This window comes from Tursiops truncatus, chromosome 5, assembly GCF_011762595.2.
Source record: "Tursiops truncatus isolate mTurTru1 chromosome 5, mTurTru1.mat.Y, whole genome shotgun sequence".
Classification (NCBI taxonomy): Eukaryota; Metazoa; Chordata; class Mammalia; order Artiodactyla; family Delphinidae; genus Tursiops; species Tursiops truncatus.
Genome location: NC_047038.1, coordinates 33,142,310 through 33,165,809, shown reverse-complemented (window position 1 = coordinate 33,165,809; position 23,500 = coordinate 33,142,310). Strand labels below are relative to the sequence as shown.

The window sequence follows — 23,500 nt, the reverse complement described above, 5'->3', positions numbered from 1 at the left end:
ATACATCATATCTTGGGTCACAAATCAAGCCTTGGTAAATTTAAGAAAATTGAAAGCGTATCAAGGGTCTTTTCTGACCACAACACTATGGGACTAGGTATCAATTACAGGAAAAAATCTGTAAAAAATACAAACACATGGAGGCTAAACAATACACTACTAAATAACCAAGAGATCACTGAAGAAATCAAAGAGGAAATCAAAAAATACCTAGAAACAAATGACAATGAAAAGACGATGACCCAAAACCTGTGGGATGCAGCAAAAGCAGTTCTAAGAGGGAAGTTTATAGCAAAGTTTAAGAAACAAGAAACATCTCAAATAAACAACCTAACCATATACCTAAAGCAATTAGAGAAAGAAGAACAAAAAACCCCCAAAGTTAGCAGAAGGAAAGAAATCGTAAAGATCAGATCAGAAATAAATGAAAATGAAATGAAGGAAAGGATAGCAAAGATCAATAAAACTAAAAGCTGGTTCCTTAAGAAGATAAACAAAATTGATAAACCATTAGCCAGACTCATCAAGAAAAAGATGGAGAAGACTCAAATCAACAGAATTAGAAATGAAAAAGGAGAAGTAACAACTGACACTGCAGAAATACAAAGGATCATGAGAGATTACTACAAGCAACTCTATGCCAATAAAATGGACAACCTGGAAGAAATGGACACATTCTTAGAAAAGCACAGCCTTCCGAGACTAAACCGGGAAGAATAGAAAAAATAAACAGACCAATCACTAGCACTGAAATTGAGACTGTGATTAAAAATCTTCCAACAAACAAAAGCCCAGGACCAGATGGCTTCACAGGCGAATTCTATCAAACATTTAAAGAAGAGCTAACCCAACCTTCTCAAACTCTTCAAAAAAACTGCAGAGGAAGGAACACTCCCAAACTCATTCTACGAGGCCACCATCACCATGATACCAAAAACAGACAAAGATGTCACAAAGACAGAAAACTACAGGCCAATATCACTGATGAACATAGATGCAAAAATCCTCAACAAAATACTAGCAAACAGAATCCAGCAGCACATTAAAAGGATCATACACCATGATCAAGTAGGTTTCTTCCCAGGAATGCAAGGATTCTTCAGTACATGCAAATCAATCAATGTGATACACCATATTAAGAAATTGAAGGAGAAAAACCATATGATCATCTCAATAGATGCAGAAAAAGCTTTTGATAAAATTCAACATCCATTAATGATAAGAACCCTCCAGAAAGTAGGCAAAGAGGGAACTTACCTCCACATAATAAAGGCCATATATGACAAACCCACAGCCAACATTGTTCTAAATGGTGAAAAACTGAAAGCATTTCCACTAAGGTCAGGAAAAAGACAAGGTTGCCTACTTTCACCACTATTATTCATCATTGCTTTGGAAGTTTTATCCACAGCAATCAGAGAAGAAAAAGAAATAAAAAGAATCCAAATCGGAAAAGAAGAAGTAAAGCTGTCACTGTTTGCAGGTGACATGACACTATACACAGAGCGTCCTAAAGACTCTATCAGAAAACTGCTAGAGCAAATGAATGAATTTGGTAAAGTAGCAGGATACAAAATTAATGCACAGAAATAACTTGCATTCTTAAACACTAATGATGAAATATCTGAAAGAGAAATTAAGGAAACACTCCCATTTACCACTGCAACAAAAAGAACAAAATACCTAGGAAAAAACCTACCTAAGGAGGCCAAAGACCTGTATGTAGAAAACTATAAGACACTGATGAAAGAAATTAAAGATGATACAAACACATGGAGAGATATATCATGTTCTTGGATTGGAAGAATCAACATTGTGAAAATGGCTCTACTACCCAAAGCAATCTACAGATTCAATGCAATCCCTATGAAACTACCAATGGCATTTTTCACAGGACTAGAACAAAAAATTGCACAATCTGTATGCAAACACAAAAGACCCTGAATAGCCAAAGCAATCTTGAGAAAGGAAAACGGAGCTGGAGGAATCAGGCTCCTTGACTTCAGACCTTACTACAAAGTTACAGTAATCAAGACAGTATGGTACTGGCACAAAAACAGAAATATAGATCAATGGAACAGGATAGAAAGCCCAGCGACAAACCCACGCAAATATGGTTATGTTATTTTTGATAAAGGAGACAAGAATATACAATGGAGAAAAGACAGCCACTTCAATAAGTGGTGCTGGGAAGACTGGACAGCTACATGTCAAACAATGAAATTAGAACACTCCCTAACACCATACACAAAAATAAACTAAAAATAGATTAAAGACCTAAATGTAAGGCCAGACACTATAAGACTCTTAGAGGAAAACATAGGCAGAACACTCTATGACATAAATCACAGCAAGATCCTTTTTGACCCACTTCCTAGAGAAATGGAAATAAAAACAAAAATAAACAAACGGGACCGAATGAAACTTCAAAGCTTTTGCACAGCAAAGGAAACCATAAACAAGACAAAAGGACAACCCTCAGAATGGGAGAGAATATTTGCAAATGAAGCAACTGACAAAGGATTAATCTCCAAAATTTACAAGCAGCTCATGCAGCTCAATATCAAAAAAACAAACAACCCAATCCAAAAATGGGCAGAAGACCTAAATAGACATTTCTCCAAAGAAGATATACAGATTGCCAAAAAACACATGAAGGAATGCTCAACATCACTAATCATTAGAGAAATGCAAATCAAAACTACAATGAGGTAACACCTCACACTGTTCAGAATGGCCATCATCAAAAAATGTACAAACAATAAATCCTGGAGAGGGTGTGGAGAAAAGGGAACAAAGGGAACCCTCTTGCACTGTTGGTGGGAATGTAAATTGATACAGCCACTATGGAGAACAGTATGGAGGTTCCTTAAAAAACTAAAAATAGAACTACCGTATGACCCAGCAAGTGCACTACTGGGCATATACCCTGAGAAAACCATAATTCTAAAAGAGTCATGTACCACAATGTTCATTGCAGCTTTATTTACAGTAAACAGGACATGGTAGCAACCTAAGTGTCCATCAACAGATGAATGGATAAAGAAGACGTGGCACATATATACAATGGCATATTACTCAGCCATAAAACGAAATGAAATTGAGTTATTTGTAGTGAGGTGGATGGACCTAGATTCTGACATACAGAGTGAAGTAAGTCAGAAAGAGAAAAAGAAATACTGTATGCTAACACATACATATGGATTCTAAAAAGAAAAAAAATGGTTATGAAGAACCTAGGGGCAGGACAGGAACAAAGACATAGAGAATGGACTTGAGGACATGGGGAGGGGGAAGGGTAAGCTGGGACGAAGTAAGAGAGTGGACTTATATATACTATCAAATGTAAAACAGATAGCTAGTGGGAAGCAGCTGCACAGCACAGAGAGATCAGCTTGGTGCTTTGTGACCACCTAGAGGGGTGGGATTGGGAGGGTGGGAGGGAGATGCAAGAGGGAACAGATATGGGAACATATGTATACGTATAGCTGATTCACTTTGTTATAAAGCGGAAACTAACACACCATTGTAAAGCAATTATACTCCAATAAAGATGTTAAAAAAAACATCTCTTGGAAGACAGAACAACAGATGAATAATAAAAATGTGTGCCTTTAAAGACCTTATTGTCCATGTAGACAAACATGACAAATGCTAAAATAGAAAAGGAGAGAAAAGAAGACAGGAACTAACCCTGGCAGGTATTTGGAGGGAGGATTGACAAAATATTAGTTGTCTCTCCAAATCCATCCTGATCTTCTTTCTGAATATTTAGGCATTTGTATTCTGTTGGACCTACATGTGGCCACATGAATAAAGTGCCACTAGTGAAAAGAACAGAGTTGATATCTGCAACTTTTATATCATCTTTTTAAAGACAGTTACCATGAATTCACTCCTCTTCTTTCCTTATAGCTAAAAAAGAGGATAAAGAGAGCATCTTTGGAAATCAGGTGGTGAGAATGGTGGAGCCATTCCTGAGAGCCTAAGTTTTTTCATGATGCTGTGGAACAGAGCCCACCCTAACTTTCTGTGGACTGTTACATGAGGGAGAAAAACATCTGTGTTTTTTAAGCTACTGCAGTTTTAATTCATTTGTTTTTAATAGCTGTATAGTCTTTATTACCCTAATAAATATAGAGGATATTTCAGGAAGGCCTCATAAAAAGCCAACTCAGTTACAAAGTCAGTCTTACAGGAGACAGAATAACAGAGGAGAAGGGATTTAAGGAAGAAAGAATACCACAGAAGGGAGAGAGAGAATGAACATACCAAAGCATGTAAGCAGTTTTAGTGTAAATGTTTCTAAATATGCTTAATTTTTTATACTTAGTACAGTGTGTGTGTGTGTGTATATATATATATATATATATATATATATATTTTTTTTGGCGGTACGCGGGCTTCTCACTGTTGTGGCCTCTCCTGTTGTGGAGCACAGGCTCCGGACGTGCAGGCTCAGCGGCCATGGCTCACGGGCCCAGCCACTCCGCGGCATGTGGGATCCTCCCGGACTGGGGCACGAACCCGTGTCCCCTGCATCGGCAGGCGGACTCTCAACCACTGTGCCGCCAGGGAAGCCCAGTACAGTGTATATTTTTAATACTTAATAAAAGCGTCAATATTTCTAGATATACTAAAATAATATACAAATAGTCAAACAGGATTTTTTACGAAGTCAAATTGAGATTTTTTCTCTGTTATCTAGTCAATTTGCAAAGCAAAAACATGCTATTGATATTACTAAATAGCCTTCGTATCCAAAAATACTTTCCTAAGAAACACACAATTTATTTTTATGAGTTTACTATTTCTTTATACATACCACACAAAGCTCAAATAAAATGATTCCAAGAGACCAGACATCTGATTTGGGGCCAGAAGGCAACGGTTTCTCACTTGGCACATGATCATTGGTTTTGAAAATTCCTTGTGCAATTACCTCAGGTGCCAAGTATGATGGATACCTAAAATGGTATATTTTAGAAATGAATAATTACTATGAGCTAGAAAGGGGGAAAGAAGTATGTAGTGGTACATTTTTACTATCAGTACAGTACGACCTATGTAAAAGCTCAATGCAATTAGACAACTCTTTCTAGGAAGAATTCTAAACTAACCATAATACAGGCTTCTATGTCTAGGAATCAAGAGCAAATACATGAGTCTCAAATAATTTAAAACCTATCGTGTGTCTGCAATATTAGTTCCTTTCTTTGCTTTCCTCTGTGTTAACATATTGCCTTCTTGCAGCTTTCCAGGTTTCCAGGCGTTTTTCCTTCTTCCTTACTATCTTCTTTTTATCTTCTCTTCTCTTTATACTTAACTCTTCTCTTTATACTTAACTATCTTCTCTTTATACTTAACTCTTATTTAAAGCATATATTATCTTTGAAAATAGTATTTATTCTTTTGAATAGTAGCAATGTCAAAATCTGTAAAAATATATAAATTGAAAGGTAAGACTTTCTCCCATCTCTGTACTCCAGTCACCCACACATATGTATGTATAAATAAACTTTATCACCCATCATCATTGCCCCATAGGGAAGCACACTATATGCACTATTCTGTACCCTTTCTCACTCAAAATATATTTTAGAGATCATTCTAAAAACATAAGTATAGATTTGCCTCATTCTTTTTGAAAACTGCCAATAATTTCATTGTATTGATGCATTTAATTTACTTAAAGCAACTCTGAAGAAGGATACGTTGGAAGTTCCACTCTTTTGCTATTACAAACAATGCTGACGTGGATATATTACAAATATTCCCTTTCCCATGAATATGTATGTGTAGACGAAAGACAAATTCCTAGACATGGCACTACAAAGTCATAAGGTAGATGCATTTTAAATTTTGATTCATGTTGCCAAGTTGCCCTTTCAGGTTATGGCAATTTATATTCTCATAAGCAATATGAGTGCCTATTTCCCCTTACCTTCACCAACACAAGTTTTTTGAAAATTGCTTTAGTAAATACAAAAGACAGATTAAATGAATAAAGTATAAAGAATAAAGTTTAAAAGAACACCCATGTACCTATCAAGATGTTTAAGTAAAGAATATGAAATTATCACTAAAGGTCCCTCTCTGCTTCTCCCTAATTATACCTCCCTGGTATCCCCCAAAAGGAACAGACAACTGGAATTTTTGTGTTTATAATTCTCTTCCATTTCTTTATAGCTTTACCATATGTTTGTAACCCTAAAAAGTATATTGTTTAGTCAAGCACATTTCTGAACTTTATAGTATTGGAATTATGCTGATGGTATTCCTTTGTGATTTGCTTTTTTAACCAACGTTATTTAAAAGAGCCATCCATATAGTTGCATGTAGATTTAAGTCATTAATTTTACTTCTATTTTATGAATATATCATAATTTATTCACTCTAATGTCAATAGGCATTTAAGTTATTTCCTGTCTTTTTCTATTATAAACAATGTTCCTAGAAATACTATGTGTACATCTGCAAAAGTTTCCCCAAGGGTATAAACCTAGGATTGAATTTCTAGGCCATAAGACATGTGCACTTTCAACTTTATAATATCATGCCAAATGTTTTTTGAAAGGGATTGTATCAATTTATACTCCCACGAGCAGTGTACAACAGATCCTATTGCTTACTTCTCCAACACTTGTTAGACAGCAGTGACAGACTTTCTAATGTTTGGCCACCTGGTGGGTGGGACCTACACACCGTTGTAGTTTTAATTTGTATTTCCTTGATAACTAAAGAGGCTGAGGCACATTTTCATACACATAAATTTGTACTATGATATCATTTTACCCTAAGGTGATCATATTGATCTTCTAAATGAATGTGTGAAACCTCTGGAGACAAGTGAAGTCTAGTAGAAAAGCAATGAACTTAATATTATAATACCTGTATTCTAACTTCAGTCCTATCACATATTCTATATATGATTTGGGTTTCTTAATCTATAAAATAGGAATAATAATGCCTACCTCACAAAACTGTTATAAATATTAGTGAATACATAAAGAAGTTTTCTAAAAATGAAAAATATGACACATATGCAATGTTTTAGCTTTGTCATCATTAGCATGATACATCCAGAAGGTAAACTGTTCATTTTTAATCCTGATTTCCAGCACATCTAACCCCAAAATAACAGAATGGGTAGTGAAAAGTCAAGCAATACTATGGGTAAATTGTTATATCTAAAACTTCTGACTGGTGATCTCTGGAAGTACAGAGGCGACTTTTGCTCCCAAAATTCTAATTTCCTTTCTATCAAGGACTTGTTAATTAATAAAAATAATAAAACTTAGGATTTTTAAATGTAAATTATCTCCTTTCAACAAGTGTCTCTTCTTTAGCATAGCATTTTAACACTCTTACCGGAACTCTGCCGTGAGTATGACTGGTGAGATAAATGTAAGTGGCTTTCACCATCTGTCTGATGCTTTAACAAGGTATTAAGCTACTGGCCAAATAAAATGAATGTCCAATTTCTAACTCTTTACAATATTTTGAAACAGATGTTAACATTTTACTTTGCTGTTCTTTAATATTTGTCTTTTGAATCAACTGCAAGCTTCTTCTGGTGTAAATATTTTCTTTCATGACTTAGCTGTTTGATCACTTTATTTTTCCTGGCTAATGTTTCACATTTTGCTCTTTGATACTTTCTGGTCAGACCTTTTGGGTCAAAGACTTCAAAGTAAGCCAAACCAAATGGCACATGAGACCAATTCTATCCAAGCATTTTAAATTCAAACACAACTCTTCAAAATCCTTGATGTGCTTTAAGAAAAATCACTTCCTTTCTTCTATTCATCACTATAACCTAAAGAACGTTTAAGTAAAAGGCAAAAAATTAATTTTTGTTTGTATGGTTTTTGGAGTTCTCTCTCATACAAATTTAGACAAAATGAAGAAGCACATTAACTACAGCTGCCTAAAAGCTATTTTAAAAGGCAATTATTACATATGATGAAGATACCAGAGCTTTATTATGAACTGAATTTTATTATTTCAAAAGGTTTTTTTTAAAACAAATAGAGCGTAGGGTATTTTTATAAAATATTGTTTTTGTGCTTGTGAAAACAATTGTTTGTTGCCTACAACCACAAGTTTTGGTATGTAAAACTATAAGACTATGAATTTATGCACATTAATAAGTAGGCCATCAAAACAGAAAATTTCCCATTAAATAATGAGCTTCTTGAAGAATGGGAACCTATCTTATCCATGTTTGTATATCCAGCAGCCATAAGAAAATGTATTTGATAAATATTTTCTTAATAAATAAAGGAAGGAATGACTAAACAATTTATTTTAAGATTATAGCTATGGCCAAGCTAATGAAAATTTTAAGTGACAAAACTATAAGCTAACTTACAAAGATGAAAGGTAATTTATAAATGAGATCTTTTTTTAAAAACATCTAGTTAAGTTTTTAGGCAATGTTTTCCTGCAGAAACATACTCCATGACTCCAAACCATAATTCCCAATAATGGAGTGACAGAACTGACTTTAGGGAGCCCAAAGAGCAAAACACAAATCGATACTATTAAACAGAATCTCACAGCAATTAAGAAATATGCTTAAGGTCTCTAGAAAATTGTATTATATCATTTTAATTTGCTGATTTTGATAATTGTTTTGTGGTTATGTAAGAAAATTCCTTACTTTAGGAAATACAAACTGAAGTATTGAGGGGTAAATGGCCATTATATACACTAATAATTCTTAAATAATTCAGAAAAAATATATTATACACAAATACATATATATGTGTAAGATAAAAGAAAGAGAAAAAAAATGTAGTGAAATGTTAACATTTGGGGAGTCTGAGTTAAGGCTATACAGGAAATTTTTGTACTATTTTGTAACTTCTATGTATCTAAAATTAAACACTTGTAAAAGAATTATATTATTAACATGTTTAAAAAGCAACCAAACAATAAATATAATACAGACATCTATATCAAAGCATTCAATTGAGTCCAGGATGAAATAAACTTTCATTCCTTTTTTGGAGGCTAACATAAATCTGGAATTCCATATCAGAACCTCTCCAAACTTATACACAGACTTTCAGTTAGAGAATCCACCCCATTACCTCTGACAGCTACAGTGACTCGACTTGAAGCTTAATGTACAACTACATCTTAAAGAACAGGGAATTAAACTTAGAAATATTAGAAGATAATATGAGAGTGATTTTTCTGTCTTTTGAGGAACATACATTATCATTAAGTGAGAATCTTGTCAGCCTTCTTGCCTTAAATTTACCTAATTCTGAATGAAATAAAATTAATTTTAGTAAGCATTATAAGGTGAAGAAAGTCAATAATCTGCTAGCCTCACTACCAATTCAATGAAAGATCAACATCAGGGACCTTTTGTATGCTGGGAAAAACTCATTGTCTACTCTTAGAAGTATTTGGAAAATTAAGATATTTTTAATTTTAAAAGGTAGTTTTATGTCAAAAATAATAAATTAACAAAATACACACTTCATTAAAGATTAGAAAGTTTAAGCCGGAACTCAGAAAAAAAAAATTCTTACCCAATTGGGAAATCAACATCATCACCATATGCTGTCATGTGATAAAGTCCAAATTTAGCCAATTTAACATGTCCCTATAATAATAAAGGAAGAAAAAAAATCATTATAAAATATTTTAATATCACTGACAGGGAAAATTATGATTATACATTTTATAAGTAAGGACACTATCATATAGTCAGATACATTAAGAAAATATTATATTTTAATTTCCCATAATTTTATTAAAAACTATTTGTCAGTGTTTGAAGTCTGCTTTATATTCATTACAAACATATATACACACATACATATTTTATATATCAAAATGACAACATTTAAAAATTTTTGCTGCTTATTATTTTCTGGGCTTCTCTAAATAGCAAAAATGTTCTTAGTTGTCTTGACTCCTCAATTAGAATATATTGTGGTAATTTTCACAAAAGAAAATTTTTTCAGGGAGTTGCAAGTCCACTCACAATGTTATAATTTAAACTTGACATGGACATTTTTAACTTGGAAAGGTCAGTTCACAAATCAAGATATTAGTGAATCTGCTTGATTCCCAACAATTTTTTATACTGTTTGAGAATAAGCATAATGATCACAAAAGCAAGATTCTTAAAAGGCAAAACAAATTTAGAAGTCCCTTAAGGTTTTCCCCCTTTAGATGTTTAAGACTTTATAAAACCATAGTCAATTTAAAAGTTGTTTTCTTTTTCTCAAGAACTCTATTTCCCAGAATTACAAAACATTTATATTTTAAAACAATTCAGACAGTTAGATACTCTACTACCATAAGTATGAAATTAATGAGCACCATTTATCTTTATTTTTAATATCATAGGGTATATATACTGAAAGTCTGGAAGAAAGTCAGAGAAAAAGAATAATCCTACTAATACAAAAGATAATTCCCCAGAAAATGTTTCCTCAAAACTATTTTATATGCTTATGAAAAAGAATGAAATTATGATTATTCCTGAAAAAATACCACCTTGCTACCCATAATTCTCTTAGAGGTTGACTAGCTTCTTAGAAATCCCCCATAAGATTTCCAAGTAGAGAATCAGTACTCCAATTAAAAAAAGAAGCTAGGTATGAACAGCTGGTAAACAAAGAAAATAAATGAGGAATAAAGTGAAAAGAGGAAGTAGGAAAGAAGAATAAAGTGGAGAAAACACAATTCAGTTGTGCTATGAGAAAAATATTCTATGTAAATAGTCAGAGAATCTTTCTTAAGATGAAAGCAAATTCAGAGAAGGAGTGGATTGGGAAGACACAATGTGTATGTATCTTTTAGAAAATGAATGGAAGGAAAAACAAAACAAGTTAGAAAATGGGTCTGGGGAAAAAAGAATAATGAATGTGAAAGACACACGGATTCATATAATTTAGAGATACTTTATTTTTAAACAACCACAAATATATTACATTCATATAATCTTTTCATTATGAATACGCTTAAGACATATTCTAATTCTGCAGTCCCTCTGATTCACTAAGTGGGCCTGATTTCAGTAGCTTCCAATGTGAAATAAAAAGCAAATATTTAATATACTATTTGATGATTACCTTTCGATCCAAAAGGATATTATGAGGAGACAGTGCCCGGTGTACTATACCATGTTTGTTCATATACTGCAAGCCCTGAAGTATCTCAAATGCTATGCACAAAACCTTTGAATATCTACAAAGAAAACAAGAGTCACAGATCAATAGGTCAATTACAAAGCAGATACAGAACCTGTTTTAAGAAATAAAATGAGGTTCACTGATAAAATTCAAAGATATATATATATATATGTGTGTATATATATGTGTGTGTATATATATGTGTGTGTGTGTGTGTGTATATATATATATATATATATATATATATTTTTTTTTTTTTTGGCCATGTGCCTTGTGAGATTTTAGTTCCCTGACCAGGGATTGAACCCAGACTTTCAGCAGTGAAAGTGCAGAGTCCTAACCACTGGAACCACCAGGGGATTCCCCAAAGAGCTATATTTTTATTGTACCTCCTCTATTCAGAGAAAATAGACTCTACACATTTTCTAAACTATTTACTTCGACATATTTTTGATTTTCCACTTACAACAGAATTGATCTGACAAAGAACGTAGTTTTCTAAAGGCTACTCTAATTGAAGTATAATTCTTCCATGAAGGTAGTTTAATATTGGTGGTATACAAATGACCTTGACCTTCAGCAGGTTGGACTTTGCCAAATTATCAGGACACTTGTAGATATATGGCAGAACTAAGTCAATGAAAACCACCTATCTTGCTCAAGACAAAACACCTATGTCCCTGAAAAATAGCTATAATATATTTTATAGCAGATAGACCTGAGCTTACTTTCCAGATCAATCCACAAAGCAACCTCCAGTAATTTATCAAACATTTCTTTCTTATCCTATTCTCTCTTAAGCCAACTTCCACAGGGATGCCCAGTTTCTTTGTCTTGCTCTCTCTCTTCCTCTCCCTCTCTCTCTCTCCTTTTTTTTTTTTTAAATAAAACATCATTCATATAGGAAGTTAGGAAGAATATACAGAAAAGTAGGGGAGAATAATTCAAACCCAATCCTCAAACCACTAATATTAACATTTGGGTACAGATCTCTTTTCTTCCCCCTTTTTCATTTTTACACTTTAAATCAGACTTTAAAAAACTAAATAAATATGAGGGTAACAACTAAATTAATTTTTTAAAAGGTATAAACAACAAGCTAATAATAGAGATACAATGAAATTATATATAAAAAAAGTCAACCTAAAAGCAGGGCAAATAAAAAGAACAAAGAACAAATGGAACAATTAGAAAACAATTAACAGATTTTTTTTTCTTTTTTTTTTTTGCGGTACGCGGGCCTCTCACTGTTGTGACCTCTCCCACTGCGGAGCACAGGCTCCGGACGTGCAGGCTCAGCAGCCATGGCTCACGGGCCCAGCCACTCCGCGCCATGTGGGATCCTCCCGGACCAGGGCATGAACCCGCATCCCCTGCATCGGCAGGCGGACTCTCAACCACTGCGCCACCAGGGAAGCCCAATTAACAGATTTTAATTCAGATATATCAACCATTACATTATATGTAACTGCTCCAAAGTCACCAATTCAGACTTGATTATATTCAGGTTACAAGGAACCCACATTAAATAAAAAATGTTAAGTTAAAAGATCACTGATTGTCATGGGCTTGGGTGGAGGGAATGGGTTGATACAAAGGAGTATGAGAAAATTTTACATGATGGAATTGTTCTATTTCTAATATTGATGATGGTTATAGGACTGAGTTGGCCAAACTGATTTAACTGCACGCTAAAAAGGGTAAATTGTAAGGTATGTAAATTAATCGCAATAAACTTGACATAAAAAGAAGGCCAAATACAATTTAAAAAAAGAATAATTTCACTATGACTCCCTCCTCTAAATTAAAACCATAAGAAAGAACAAGAGATGAAAAGTTAAAATCTCTCTCTCTTCTCATCCTTGTCTGACTTTCCAGAAGTAACCATCTCTAGCAGTTTGTGTTTTCAACTCTTCTGGTGGTTAGACTTTTAGGTAATTATAATTAACTCTTCACTATGCAAGACGATATAATTAACATACTTCTCCATTTTCCTTTTCTAACTCCTGATTTTTTAAATTAATTAGTTTATTTACTTATTTTTGGCTGTGTTGGGTCTTCGTTGCTGTGCGCGGGCTTTCTCTAGTTGTGGTGAGTGGGGGCTACTCTTCGTTGCAGTGTGCAGGCTTCTCATTGCAGTGGCTTCTCTTGTTGCAGAGCACAGGCTCTAGGCGCACGGGCTTCAGTAGTTATGGCATGCAGGCTCAGTAGTTGTGGCTCATGGGCTCTAGAGCGCAGGCTCAGTAGCTGTGGTGCATGGGCTTAGTTGCTCCGCGGCATGTGGCATCTTCCTGGACCAGGGCTGGAACCTGTGTCCCCTGCATTGGCAGGTGGATTCTTAACTACTGTGCCACCAAGGAAGTCTCTTTTTTTTTTATTGTTTATATTATTTTACATTATCAAATTTTATAAGACAGATGAAAGATGCCTTTGCTCCTTTCTTGAAGACTAAACAGATAAACAAGTAAATATATAACATGATATATAGCGATTAAGTGCTAAGGAGAAAAAGTAGAGAAGAGAAGACAGAATGTGGGTTGCTATTTTATATATACAGTGTGATCAAGGAAGGCTTCACTGAGGTGACATTTGTGCCGAAATCTAAAGGAAATGAAAAAGACATGCAGCTCCCTGGGAAATGTGTAATTCAGGCAGAGGGCACAGTAAGCAAGTCTTAACTGGAAGAATACACAGCAGTTCAAAAAAGAAAAACAAATTTTAAAAAAACCACCAAAAAACACAATGAAGCTACTGTGTATGCAGTAGAATGAGCAAAAGGTGAAACTGGGAGGAGATGAGGGCAGAGAGGTAGCAAGTCAGAGGGCTAGATCATGTGAGGCCATTTAGGCCTTGGCTTTTACTCTGAGACAGATGGGAAGTGTTTTGGTACACTGCTGCACTATGTATAGTAAAAATTTACCATGGAACTAAGCAGAGAAAGAAATAAAAACCTAAGCCACTTAACCCCTAGCTCTCCAGAGAAAATATCTCAGTCATCAGGATTTAATGGATACTATAATTTTATAATTATAACTGTATTCATGAATTTTATCATCAGCTACTATCATTTTTTATACCTCATATGATTCTTTTTGTGTTTCCTTTTTATTTAGCTAGAATATAGTCATGAGAAAAGTTTTCATAGCATGTAGATACCATGCTATTCCTCTGTGGAAGCTTTCAGGATTCTTTTATACTTTATTCTTAGACTTATACTCCTATGAGCATGGCCTATTATTTAATTTCCAAGATCCCTCTTCTGGTCTCCAGTTGTTCCGTTTCAATACATCCTGTTCTTTGGCTATGGATACATTATTCTTTTGAGTCTCTCTGAGGATAGTTATTAGAATTCTTTTAATTTGGGGGGGAAAAAAGTATGTTATCTTCATTTCCTCTGGGGTAAGTTTTTTAAATTTTTTTTTCCTCCCTTGACTCTCTCAAACTATTTCTTCCCTCATATATCTGGTACTTCCTGATTGTCAGCCATATTTTAAAATAAAGCAATAAGTTGATATTCCCCATGAAGTATATATAAAAAACAAAACAAAACAAAAGTTACTATTTATAAAGAATTCTTATTAAACTGATCTATAAACTATTCTACTTTATCAAATAGTTTCTCCCATATTAAAGTGTCACAACAGCCAGTATTAAGCAAATGAGATGAGAACAATTAAGAATTAATAGTTTTCATTAACATCTGCAAAAAAATAAACTAACTATGTAAAGGAAAAGATTCCAAACTTTAAAACAACTACAATTACATTGAAAACTATGTGCACATGGAAGAATGCAAACCCCTCCCCTCTTAAAAACAAAGAAAACCTTTCATTAAGATTGATTAACAAATAAAACATAAGAACCTAGTTTCCTGAGGTCATTTGCTGAGTCAACTTTAAGGTAGTAATCTCTCTTGTCCTTGTTCTTCTCTCTGTATCTCTGTTTCTGTTTCTGTCTCTGTCTCTCTCACTCTTTCTCTCTCTCTCTCTCTCTCTCTCTCTCTCTCTCTCACACACACACACACACACACACACACACACACACACACATACACACACACACACACACACACTCTTCACAAAATCTTAAAAGTTGATGCCATATTCAACTGCGACACTAGAGGACCTCAGCTGCACACTATTTCAATACAGATGTCTTTCTCGTGAAATTAAAACCAAATCTTTAAAGTGACTTTTTCATTAAACCAGTTCTGAAACAGCTGAAAACAGAAGACTGCATCTTCTACTTTCTCGACCTGCTTCTGTTAGCTGATTTTAAGATATAATTGGAAAACACTTGCATGTCAAAAAGTACATTCATGCTATTATTGAGCTGATGAGAATTTACATTGAAAACATTTTTAAAAATATGAACGTATAAAGCTGAGCTCATGACACGTCTTTTCTTAGCTATTACTTGAGATTATATATGAATTACAGTTAATGAACTCAGTATTCTTCAGTTTAAATCAGACAGGAAATCAGATTTGCTTTTCTGCCCATTTGTGCTCTTGGGATTTAATTTTTAAATTTATTTTAAAATATAGGTATAGGAGAGGGGGAAGATGGCGGAAGAGTAAGACGCAGAGATCACCTTCCTCCACACAGATAAATCAGAAATACATCTACACGTGGAACAACTCCTACAGAACACCTACTGAACTCTGGCAGAAGATCTCAGACTTCCCAAAAGGTAAAATATAGGTGTAAAGGAGAAGAAAAAGCTAATGCTATTTTCTATAACGGGAAAAAGAAATCAGTATTTGTGGAATTTTGTATACTTTTTTGTTTTTAACTGCTTGGTACTATGTTTTAGGCCTCTGCATTTTTAGGTTCCATGGAAGAAAAATTGATTTCCACAATTAAAAAGCCTACAGCATAGTTGTAGAGGGAAGAGATATGGGAATATATGTATATATATAACTGATTCATTTTGTTGTAAAGCAGAAACTAACAAACCATTGTAAAGCAATTATACTCCAATAAAGATGTTAAAAATATATATACCCATTTGCAACAACTTGTAGCATTTAATTCATTTGGGTAACTGCATTTGAAACTTTTTTTTGGTATAAAACACTGTGATTATCTGGTATTAATAGTCACTTTGGATTCCATAATTTATCCATTCCTGAGTTCATATTTGTGTTTCTTCTCTAGTGAGTTAACATATATTTTATTTTTGAGAAAAGCATTTGGGTTATTAAAAAATTCTTGAATTTTGAAAAAAAAAAGAAAACACAGATTTATAAACTGACAATTTTAATACAGTTGAATTCAATAGAATTTTGATACAATTATAATTCAATAATTAAGTTAGGAGATGATAATCATCTTTTTTCTCTGTCTTGAGAGTAAAAGAAAACATGAAAATTTATTTATTACATTGGTGAGAACAAAGCAGACCTACAAAAATCATAAATCTTGGAAAGTAATAAGATTAATAACTAAAAGAGAAAAAAACATGACTATCATCACCACCACCAAGAACAAATGTCGATAATTTCTAGGCATGACTCAACTTGGCTGTATTTGGATATTAAATATGGCTTAATGAATTTCAAATCTATTAATTTAGTACAATACCAAGTATGTTTTGTTTAGCCCTTTCCAGATGTATTTCAAAGGAAATTTACACTGTGTGCTTCTGATTCAATCATCTGTAAATTATCTGCAGCTGTTTAGCTTAGTTGGTTAAAACATACTGAGGCCAAGATCATGCGTTTAATATCTATAAGGATTAGTTAGCTTCCCAGGTTCATAGCCACAGATTTTCATCAAACTCCAGCCAATATCCTGAAATACAGACAGTTTGTCATGAGACATTGCTCAACTGCTACTTACTCAAAACATCTTGATTTTCAACTACAATCTCCTATACTTCTCTGTTCCCTATTTCTGAGGACCTGCTCTCTAAACTCATTAAAGACCTTGAGACCCCTGTTATCTCAACCAGTCCTTTTTTTTTTGACATCCTTCTTTATTCTAGATCTATTCTGTCATTTTTATATATATATATATATATATACACATATACATATATATATATTTTTTTGCCAGGATCCTTAATGGCTTCTCATCAAATGGCTCTACCCCTGATAGAATTGTACGTCTCTATTTTCTGACAGTACATAGTTACAAGGTTTATTAATTTTATGGTAATAATTTCTGTATAGGTTTGTCTCTCTCACTGTACCTTGAGGCAGTGGTAGCTGGAATACCTTGAAGCTTATTCAACTTGGAATCCCTATGCCTACCATAGTGCCTATAAGGTAGGTGCTCAATAAATGGGTATCAAATAATAGGTGTTCAATAAATGTATATAACCACACCCATGATGGTGCAAGAGGGTGGAGATAACAAGATTAAGTTCATCACCGCTAAGGAAATAACAGCTCAAAAAAAGTGTATTAGACTAGACTATATTAGACTAGATCAATGGTGTTAACTTCATTTATAAGAGAGTGTATAATTCTTCAGTAAGTCAAGAAAACATAAATTGCTTAAGTTCACACAATGGCTATCCAAAAAAGAAAGTACTAGTTTGCTGAAAATACACCTCTCCTTCTAGTCTTTTATTTACTGAAAGAATAATGAGCCACTGTATGGTGGGTAATATGATAATCTTGTTAATATCTGGCTAAAACTGCGAATTAGACTAAGTTGTTAAGACAGATTCCTACAATTTTTCTAGCTCAGAAAAAAAATACTTGTTAGTATTTCGTATTTGAGTTGAGTTCACATTAAATCTGCATATATTAGGGGAGGCTTAACATCTTTACGAATTTGAGTTATTCTATCCAAAAAAAAGGATGTGTTTCTATTTGTTCAAGTCTACTTTTATGTATTTCAGAGTTTTTATTATTTTTTAAAAACAGGTTTATTGAAGTATAATTGATATACAAAAAACTGCACATATTTAACATATTTGATGGGTTTGGACATATGCATACGCTCATGAAACCATCACCACAATCAAGGTAACAGACATATCCATCACCTTCAAAAGTTTCCTTGTGCCCCTTTTTGTGTGTGTATGGTAAGAATAAATATACAAAAATATACAAGAAAACACTGGGGAAAAAAATCAATGAGGGGGACTAATTCTGTCAGATTTAAAACATACCATAAAGATTCTCTCATACAACCCAAATGTCCATCAATAGATGGTTAAAGAAAATGTGGTATATACATACAATAGAATATTATTCAGTCTTAAAAAAAGAAAGGGGCTTCCCTGGTGGCGCAGTGGTTGAGAGTCCGCCTGCCGATGCAGGGGACATGGGTTTGTGCCCCAGTCTGGAAAGATTCCACATGCCGTGGAGTGGCTGGGCCTGTGAGCCATGGCCGCTGAGCCTGCGCGTCCGGAGCCTGTGCTCCGCAACGGGAGAGGCCACAGCAGTGAGAGGCCCACGTACGGCAAAAAAAAAAAAAAAAAAAAAAAAAAAAGAAAGAAAGAAAGAAAGAAAATCCTGCCATTTGTGACAACAATATGGATGAACCTGGAGGACATTATGCTAAGTGAAATAAGCCAGACACAGAAGGACAAGTACTGCATGATTCCACTTATATGAGGTATCTAAAATAGTCAAACTTATGGAAGCAGAGAAGAACAGCAGTTACCAGGAGCTAGGGAGACAAGAAAATGGGAGCTGTTCAATTGGTGTAAAGTTTCAGTTATGCAAGATCATTAAGTTCTAGAGACCTGTTGTACAACATTGTGCCTACAGTTAACAATACTGTATTGAACTCTTAAAAATTTGTTAAGAGGGTAGATCTCACCTTAAGTGAGATCACACACAAATAAATAGGACTCAAGGAAACTTTTGGAGGTGATGGATATGTCTATTATGTACCTTGATTGTGGTGATGGTTTCATGGGTACCCTGCTTATGTCCAAACTCACCAAATGTATATATTAAATACTTGCAGTTTTCTTGTATATTAATTATACCCCAATAAAAATGTTGAAAAATAAATTAAAATGAGGAGAAATTCCTATCAGCCTCAAACCATCAGTTCTTTTCAGTATCTGCAAAGTTTCCAAGAAGAGATGTTATTCAGATTGCAAGAAATAGAGACCAAGAAAGAGAATGAGAGGTCAGGATTGCGGAGACAGCTTTGGAAGTCATTCATAGATAGGTGGTAACTAAAGCCACACATGCTATTTCCTCATAATCCCATGATATTTAAGGGCCATTCCATAAGCCAAAATACCCATACAGTCAGCAAACCAAAGGAGGAAACACATTTCTGGATTCTATGAGTTCAAGATGTTCTTTCACCTTATAAAACCTGATCATTCCCACAGAAATTTTCCTTTTGGTCTAAAACTTTCTTTACTTGGTATTAGCCTGAGGTAAAATGTTAAGAAACGAGGAAACACAGATGAAATATAGTTAGCTACTGTGTGATTTAAGAAATGGAAAGGAAAAATAAAATACTAGTGATTAATGTTCAGATAATAAAACAACTGTATAACCCTGTGTTATCTTTAACCTAAACTGTCCTATAATTTCAAGGCAAAAGAAATAAACTAGTGTAGAACTTTTAATGATTCACTGGTTTATACTTTCAGAATTTGGAGAGGGGTATTTTCAGTGATGAGTTAATGTCTTTGATGCTCTTAATTTGCCTCTTATCACTTACTAAATTTTGACACTTTTTAAAAAATATCACAATACTTAACAGAGCAATTTTCTTCTAAAGGAAAAAGAAAACAAGAAAGATTTTGGAATTGCAAAAGGAAATAACTCATTTCGCTACCAGCATACATGTTTGAGCCTAAAAGGATACCCACCCACACTAAATTTAAACATTAATTTGCTTCAGGGACTTCCCTGGTGGCACAGTGGTTAAGAATCCAGCTGCCAATGCAGGGGACACGGGTTTGAGCCCTAGTCCAGGAAGATCCCACATGCCACGGAGCAATTAAGCCCATGTGCCACAACCACTGGGCCTGCGCTCTAGAGCCCGCAAGCCACAACTACTGAGGCCATGTGCCACAACTTATGAAGCCCGCATGCCTAGAGCCCATGCTCCGCAACAAGAGAAGCCACCCCAATGAGAAGCCCAAGCACCGCAGCGAAGAGTAGCCCCTGCTCACCGCGACTAGAGAAAGCCCGTGCACAGCAACAAAGACCCAATGCAGCCAAAAATAAATAAATTTATTTTAAAAAATTAATTTGCTTCAGATTCAGATGTTTTGAAAAGGAAGTTGCATTGATTAACTGCTTACTGAAAGATTATTTTGTAATATGTCTAAAAAAAACACCAAACAGTCCATCTGTCCATAAGTTGTGAGGCTGGGCATATTTTATAATTCAATTCTCACTCCAAAAAAACCAGTTGAAATCTCTAAGTCTGGAATGTGACTAATTCTCAATGGGATACAATAAATTGGGAAATTAACTTTCCAACCTGAATACTAGATACCTTTCCTTTCTCAGAAGAAAATTAATTTGATAAGATCAAAATACATATGGAAAGCATACTCTAGTGGTTTGAGGTTCAGACATAAAGCCAGAAACTCTGTCACTGATTTGCTATGCTTGGAAAGTGTTCCAACTTTATCCTGCCTCAGTTTGCAGTTTTATAAAGTGGGAAATGGAACACCACACAGGGGCTAAACAGAGATCAATGAGCTATTATTGGCCCTACATAGAACGCTGATCATCTTAAAAGCAAAACGAAACAAAAAGTCCAAGTCCCCCTCAAAAAAAACTAGGGTCTTTATAATAAACAATATAATACCATTTTGTTACAACACATCTGTATATATATTTCCATAAATTAACAAAGATTGTAAACTGGGCTCTTCAATTATTTCCATGACACAACAAAATCTGAAGAATGATTTTCTAATTTCTCTGTGAGAATAAAATCACCACTTGATAAGCAGAATTGGAGGATCCCAGGGTGAGCTGGGTATATTTCTGCCTCATCAATGTTTTTCTTCTCCCAAGCAGCTTTACTATCCTGGCACAGAAAACTCGAAAACCATTTTTTTTTTTTTCCCACCAGAGTTACTGACACTGGCAGTGCAAATGCACTGGGTAATAAGTTCCACTTGCCAAGCCCTGGCAGCATTTGGGATGACATAAAGCTATAACTTTTCTCTAAGACAGAACTATGATGGTTCATATTTGGTTGAATCTGTACCCTAGTTCATTCCTAAGTTTTTTTTTTAATTAAACTTAAATTTATTTACATATTACTGAGTGAACAAAGAATGAACATATTACTATTACTGCTCAGAATTTTTACTTGAGGCCAATTTACATTCTTTAAGTGGAACAGTTCACATTTTTTAGGCAATTCATCATAACAGTGAACACGAGAGGGCCTGAATTTTATGCACTTGCTTAATATAACATCTGCTGCAAACAAAATTTATCAAACTGAAATGTTCAGTTCAATGCTGTGTTAGTCTGTGTCAAGAAAATTATAAGAAATATGACTGATGAAAATTTCCTATTCTATTTATCAGAAGTTGAGGTGATACAGTAATCATATTTTGATCAAAGAATCCAAAACTAAGGTTCCTATGATCCACAGAGAAGGTAGAACAAGTCAAGGTAACAATTTAATAGCAAGGGCTTTGTTCTCAAACCTAATGTAGAACTCTAGGGAGCTTTGTTTACCTACATAGCTCCTTTTTCCTAAGTCAGATCACCTGAATGAATCCGTTTTGTCTATTTTTCCTAACCTTCAACTAGAGTCACAGGTCTTAACACTATGATGCAAGAAAGATCAGACTCATTTCAGCATGCTTTTAGAAGAGAGAGTGAAAAAAGCTTTTACCCATAGAATCCCATAATGACCCCAGAATACTGTTTAAAAATTGGAGGACAGTTACTTTTTACCAAGTCACAGAAAAGTATTATGTTAATGAATAATGTTAGTTGATGTAGCCTAAATGGTGCCCCCTCCCCCAGAATATGTCAACATCCTAATCACTGGAAACTGTGAATGTTACCTTATTTGGGAAAAGGGTCTTTGCATATGAGGAGATCATCATGGACTATCCAGTTGGGAACAAATCCAATGTCAAGCGCCCTTATAAGAGAGAGACATACAGAGGAGAAGGAGATGTAAAGATGGAGGCAGATATTGGAGCGATGCGGCCACAAGCCAAAAGGAAGCAAAGGAATACTGACACCAAAAGCTAGAAGAGTCAAGGAAGGATTCTTCCCAGGAACCTCCAAAGGGAGTAGGCCCTACCAACACCTTGACTTCTGACTTCTGATCTTCAGAGCTGTGAGATAATAAATTTCTGTTGTTTTAAGCTGCTCAATTTGTGGCAATTTGTAGCAGCAGCCATAGAAACAAGTATAGTTGGCTATAAAGATACACATGACATCAAGGTAACTAGTTTATCTTCATAATGACATGATTATAACAGAGTAATTCTTTCTTTAAATGATCTTTATTTAGATACAAATTATGTACAATGAAATATATTTATTTTAAATATACCATCAGAAGAGTTTTGAAAACTGTACTGCCTCAATCAAGAAACAACCTTTCCATCACCTCAAAAAAGTTCTCTTATTCCCTTTCCCAGCCAATCCCATATCCTACCCCTGGCTCCAAGCAAACACTGAACTGCTTTCTATCACTACAGATTAAATATGTCTTTTCAAGAGTTTCAAATAAATGGAATGATACAGCACTATTTTATGTCTAGCTTTTTTTTTTCCAGCATGACGTTCTTAAGATTTATCCATGTTGTTGCCTGTATTACCAGTTCATTTCTTTGTATTTCACTGAATGGATATGCCATAATGTTTATCTATTCATATGCTGAGGGACATTTCCTCTTTCAGACTTTTAACAGCTAAACACAGTATAGTATTTTACCAGAAAAGCTGTAGACACATTTAACATAAAATTTCACAAGAAAATAAAGAACGATACGGAGTCCCAGATTTTTGAGGAGTATCACATTCTTAAAACTGTCATTATGGGAGAACAAATAAAAATTTGTGGGGAAAAACTAATAAGGAAGACTAACAAAACATGAAAATTACGATCTGGGGTTAGTCTAATACGTATGTGGTAGAACTGGGGATGTTCCATCATTATCATGATGATTTTGAAGTACTTATCTACCTTTGAAACTGAGGTAAATGGTGTAAAAAACAAATGATGTTTTATGGCCTACCACCAAGACAAACAACACTTGACAGCTGACAAAATGTCTAGCTAGTGAATAAACTAACATATGAACAGAGAAAGTACAATTAGATACTAACAGCATGCACAGGTCAAATGCAATGACCAGACTGCTTGTAGCAGAGAGCTAACACTTTCATTTATTGAGATGACTAGAGCAGA

The 23,500-nt window shown here is 34.4% G+C and overlaps 1 protein-coding gene across 6 annotated transcripts in view; it reads right to left on the bottom strand.

Annotated features, from left to right (window-relative positions):
- TBCK (TBC1 domain containing kinase) overlaps positions 1-23,500 on the bottom strand; it is a 240,499-nt gene that overhangs the window by 183,975 nt on the left and 33,024 nt on the right. For all 6 annotated transcript variants that reach the window (XR_012331921.1, XR_004526637.2, XM_019927771.3 and 3 more), the window contains exons 4-6: positions 11,103-11,217; positions 9,549-9,622; positions 4,826-4,967 (exon numbers count right to left, since the gene is read on the bottom strand). Coding sequence is in view for 4 of the 6 variants with exons in the window: in XM_019927771.3 (XP_019783330.1) it covers positions 4,826-4,967; positions 9,549-9,622; positions 11,103-11,217 (331 nt within the window). In the remaining 2 variants the exon portion in view is untranslated. The remainder of the gene's footprint in view (positions 1-4,825; positions 4,968-9,548; positions 9,623-11,102; positions 11,218-23,500) is intronic.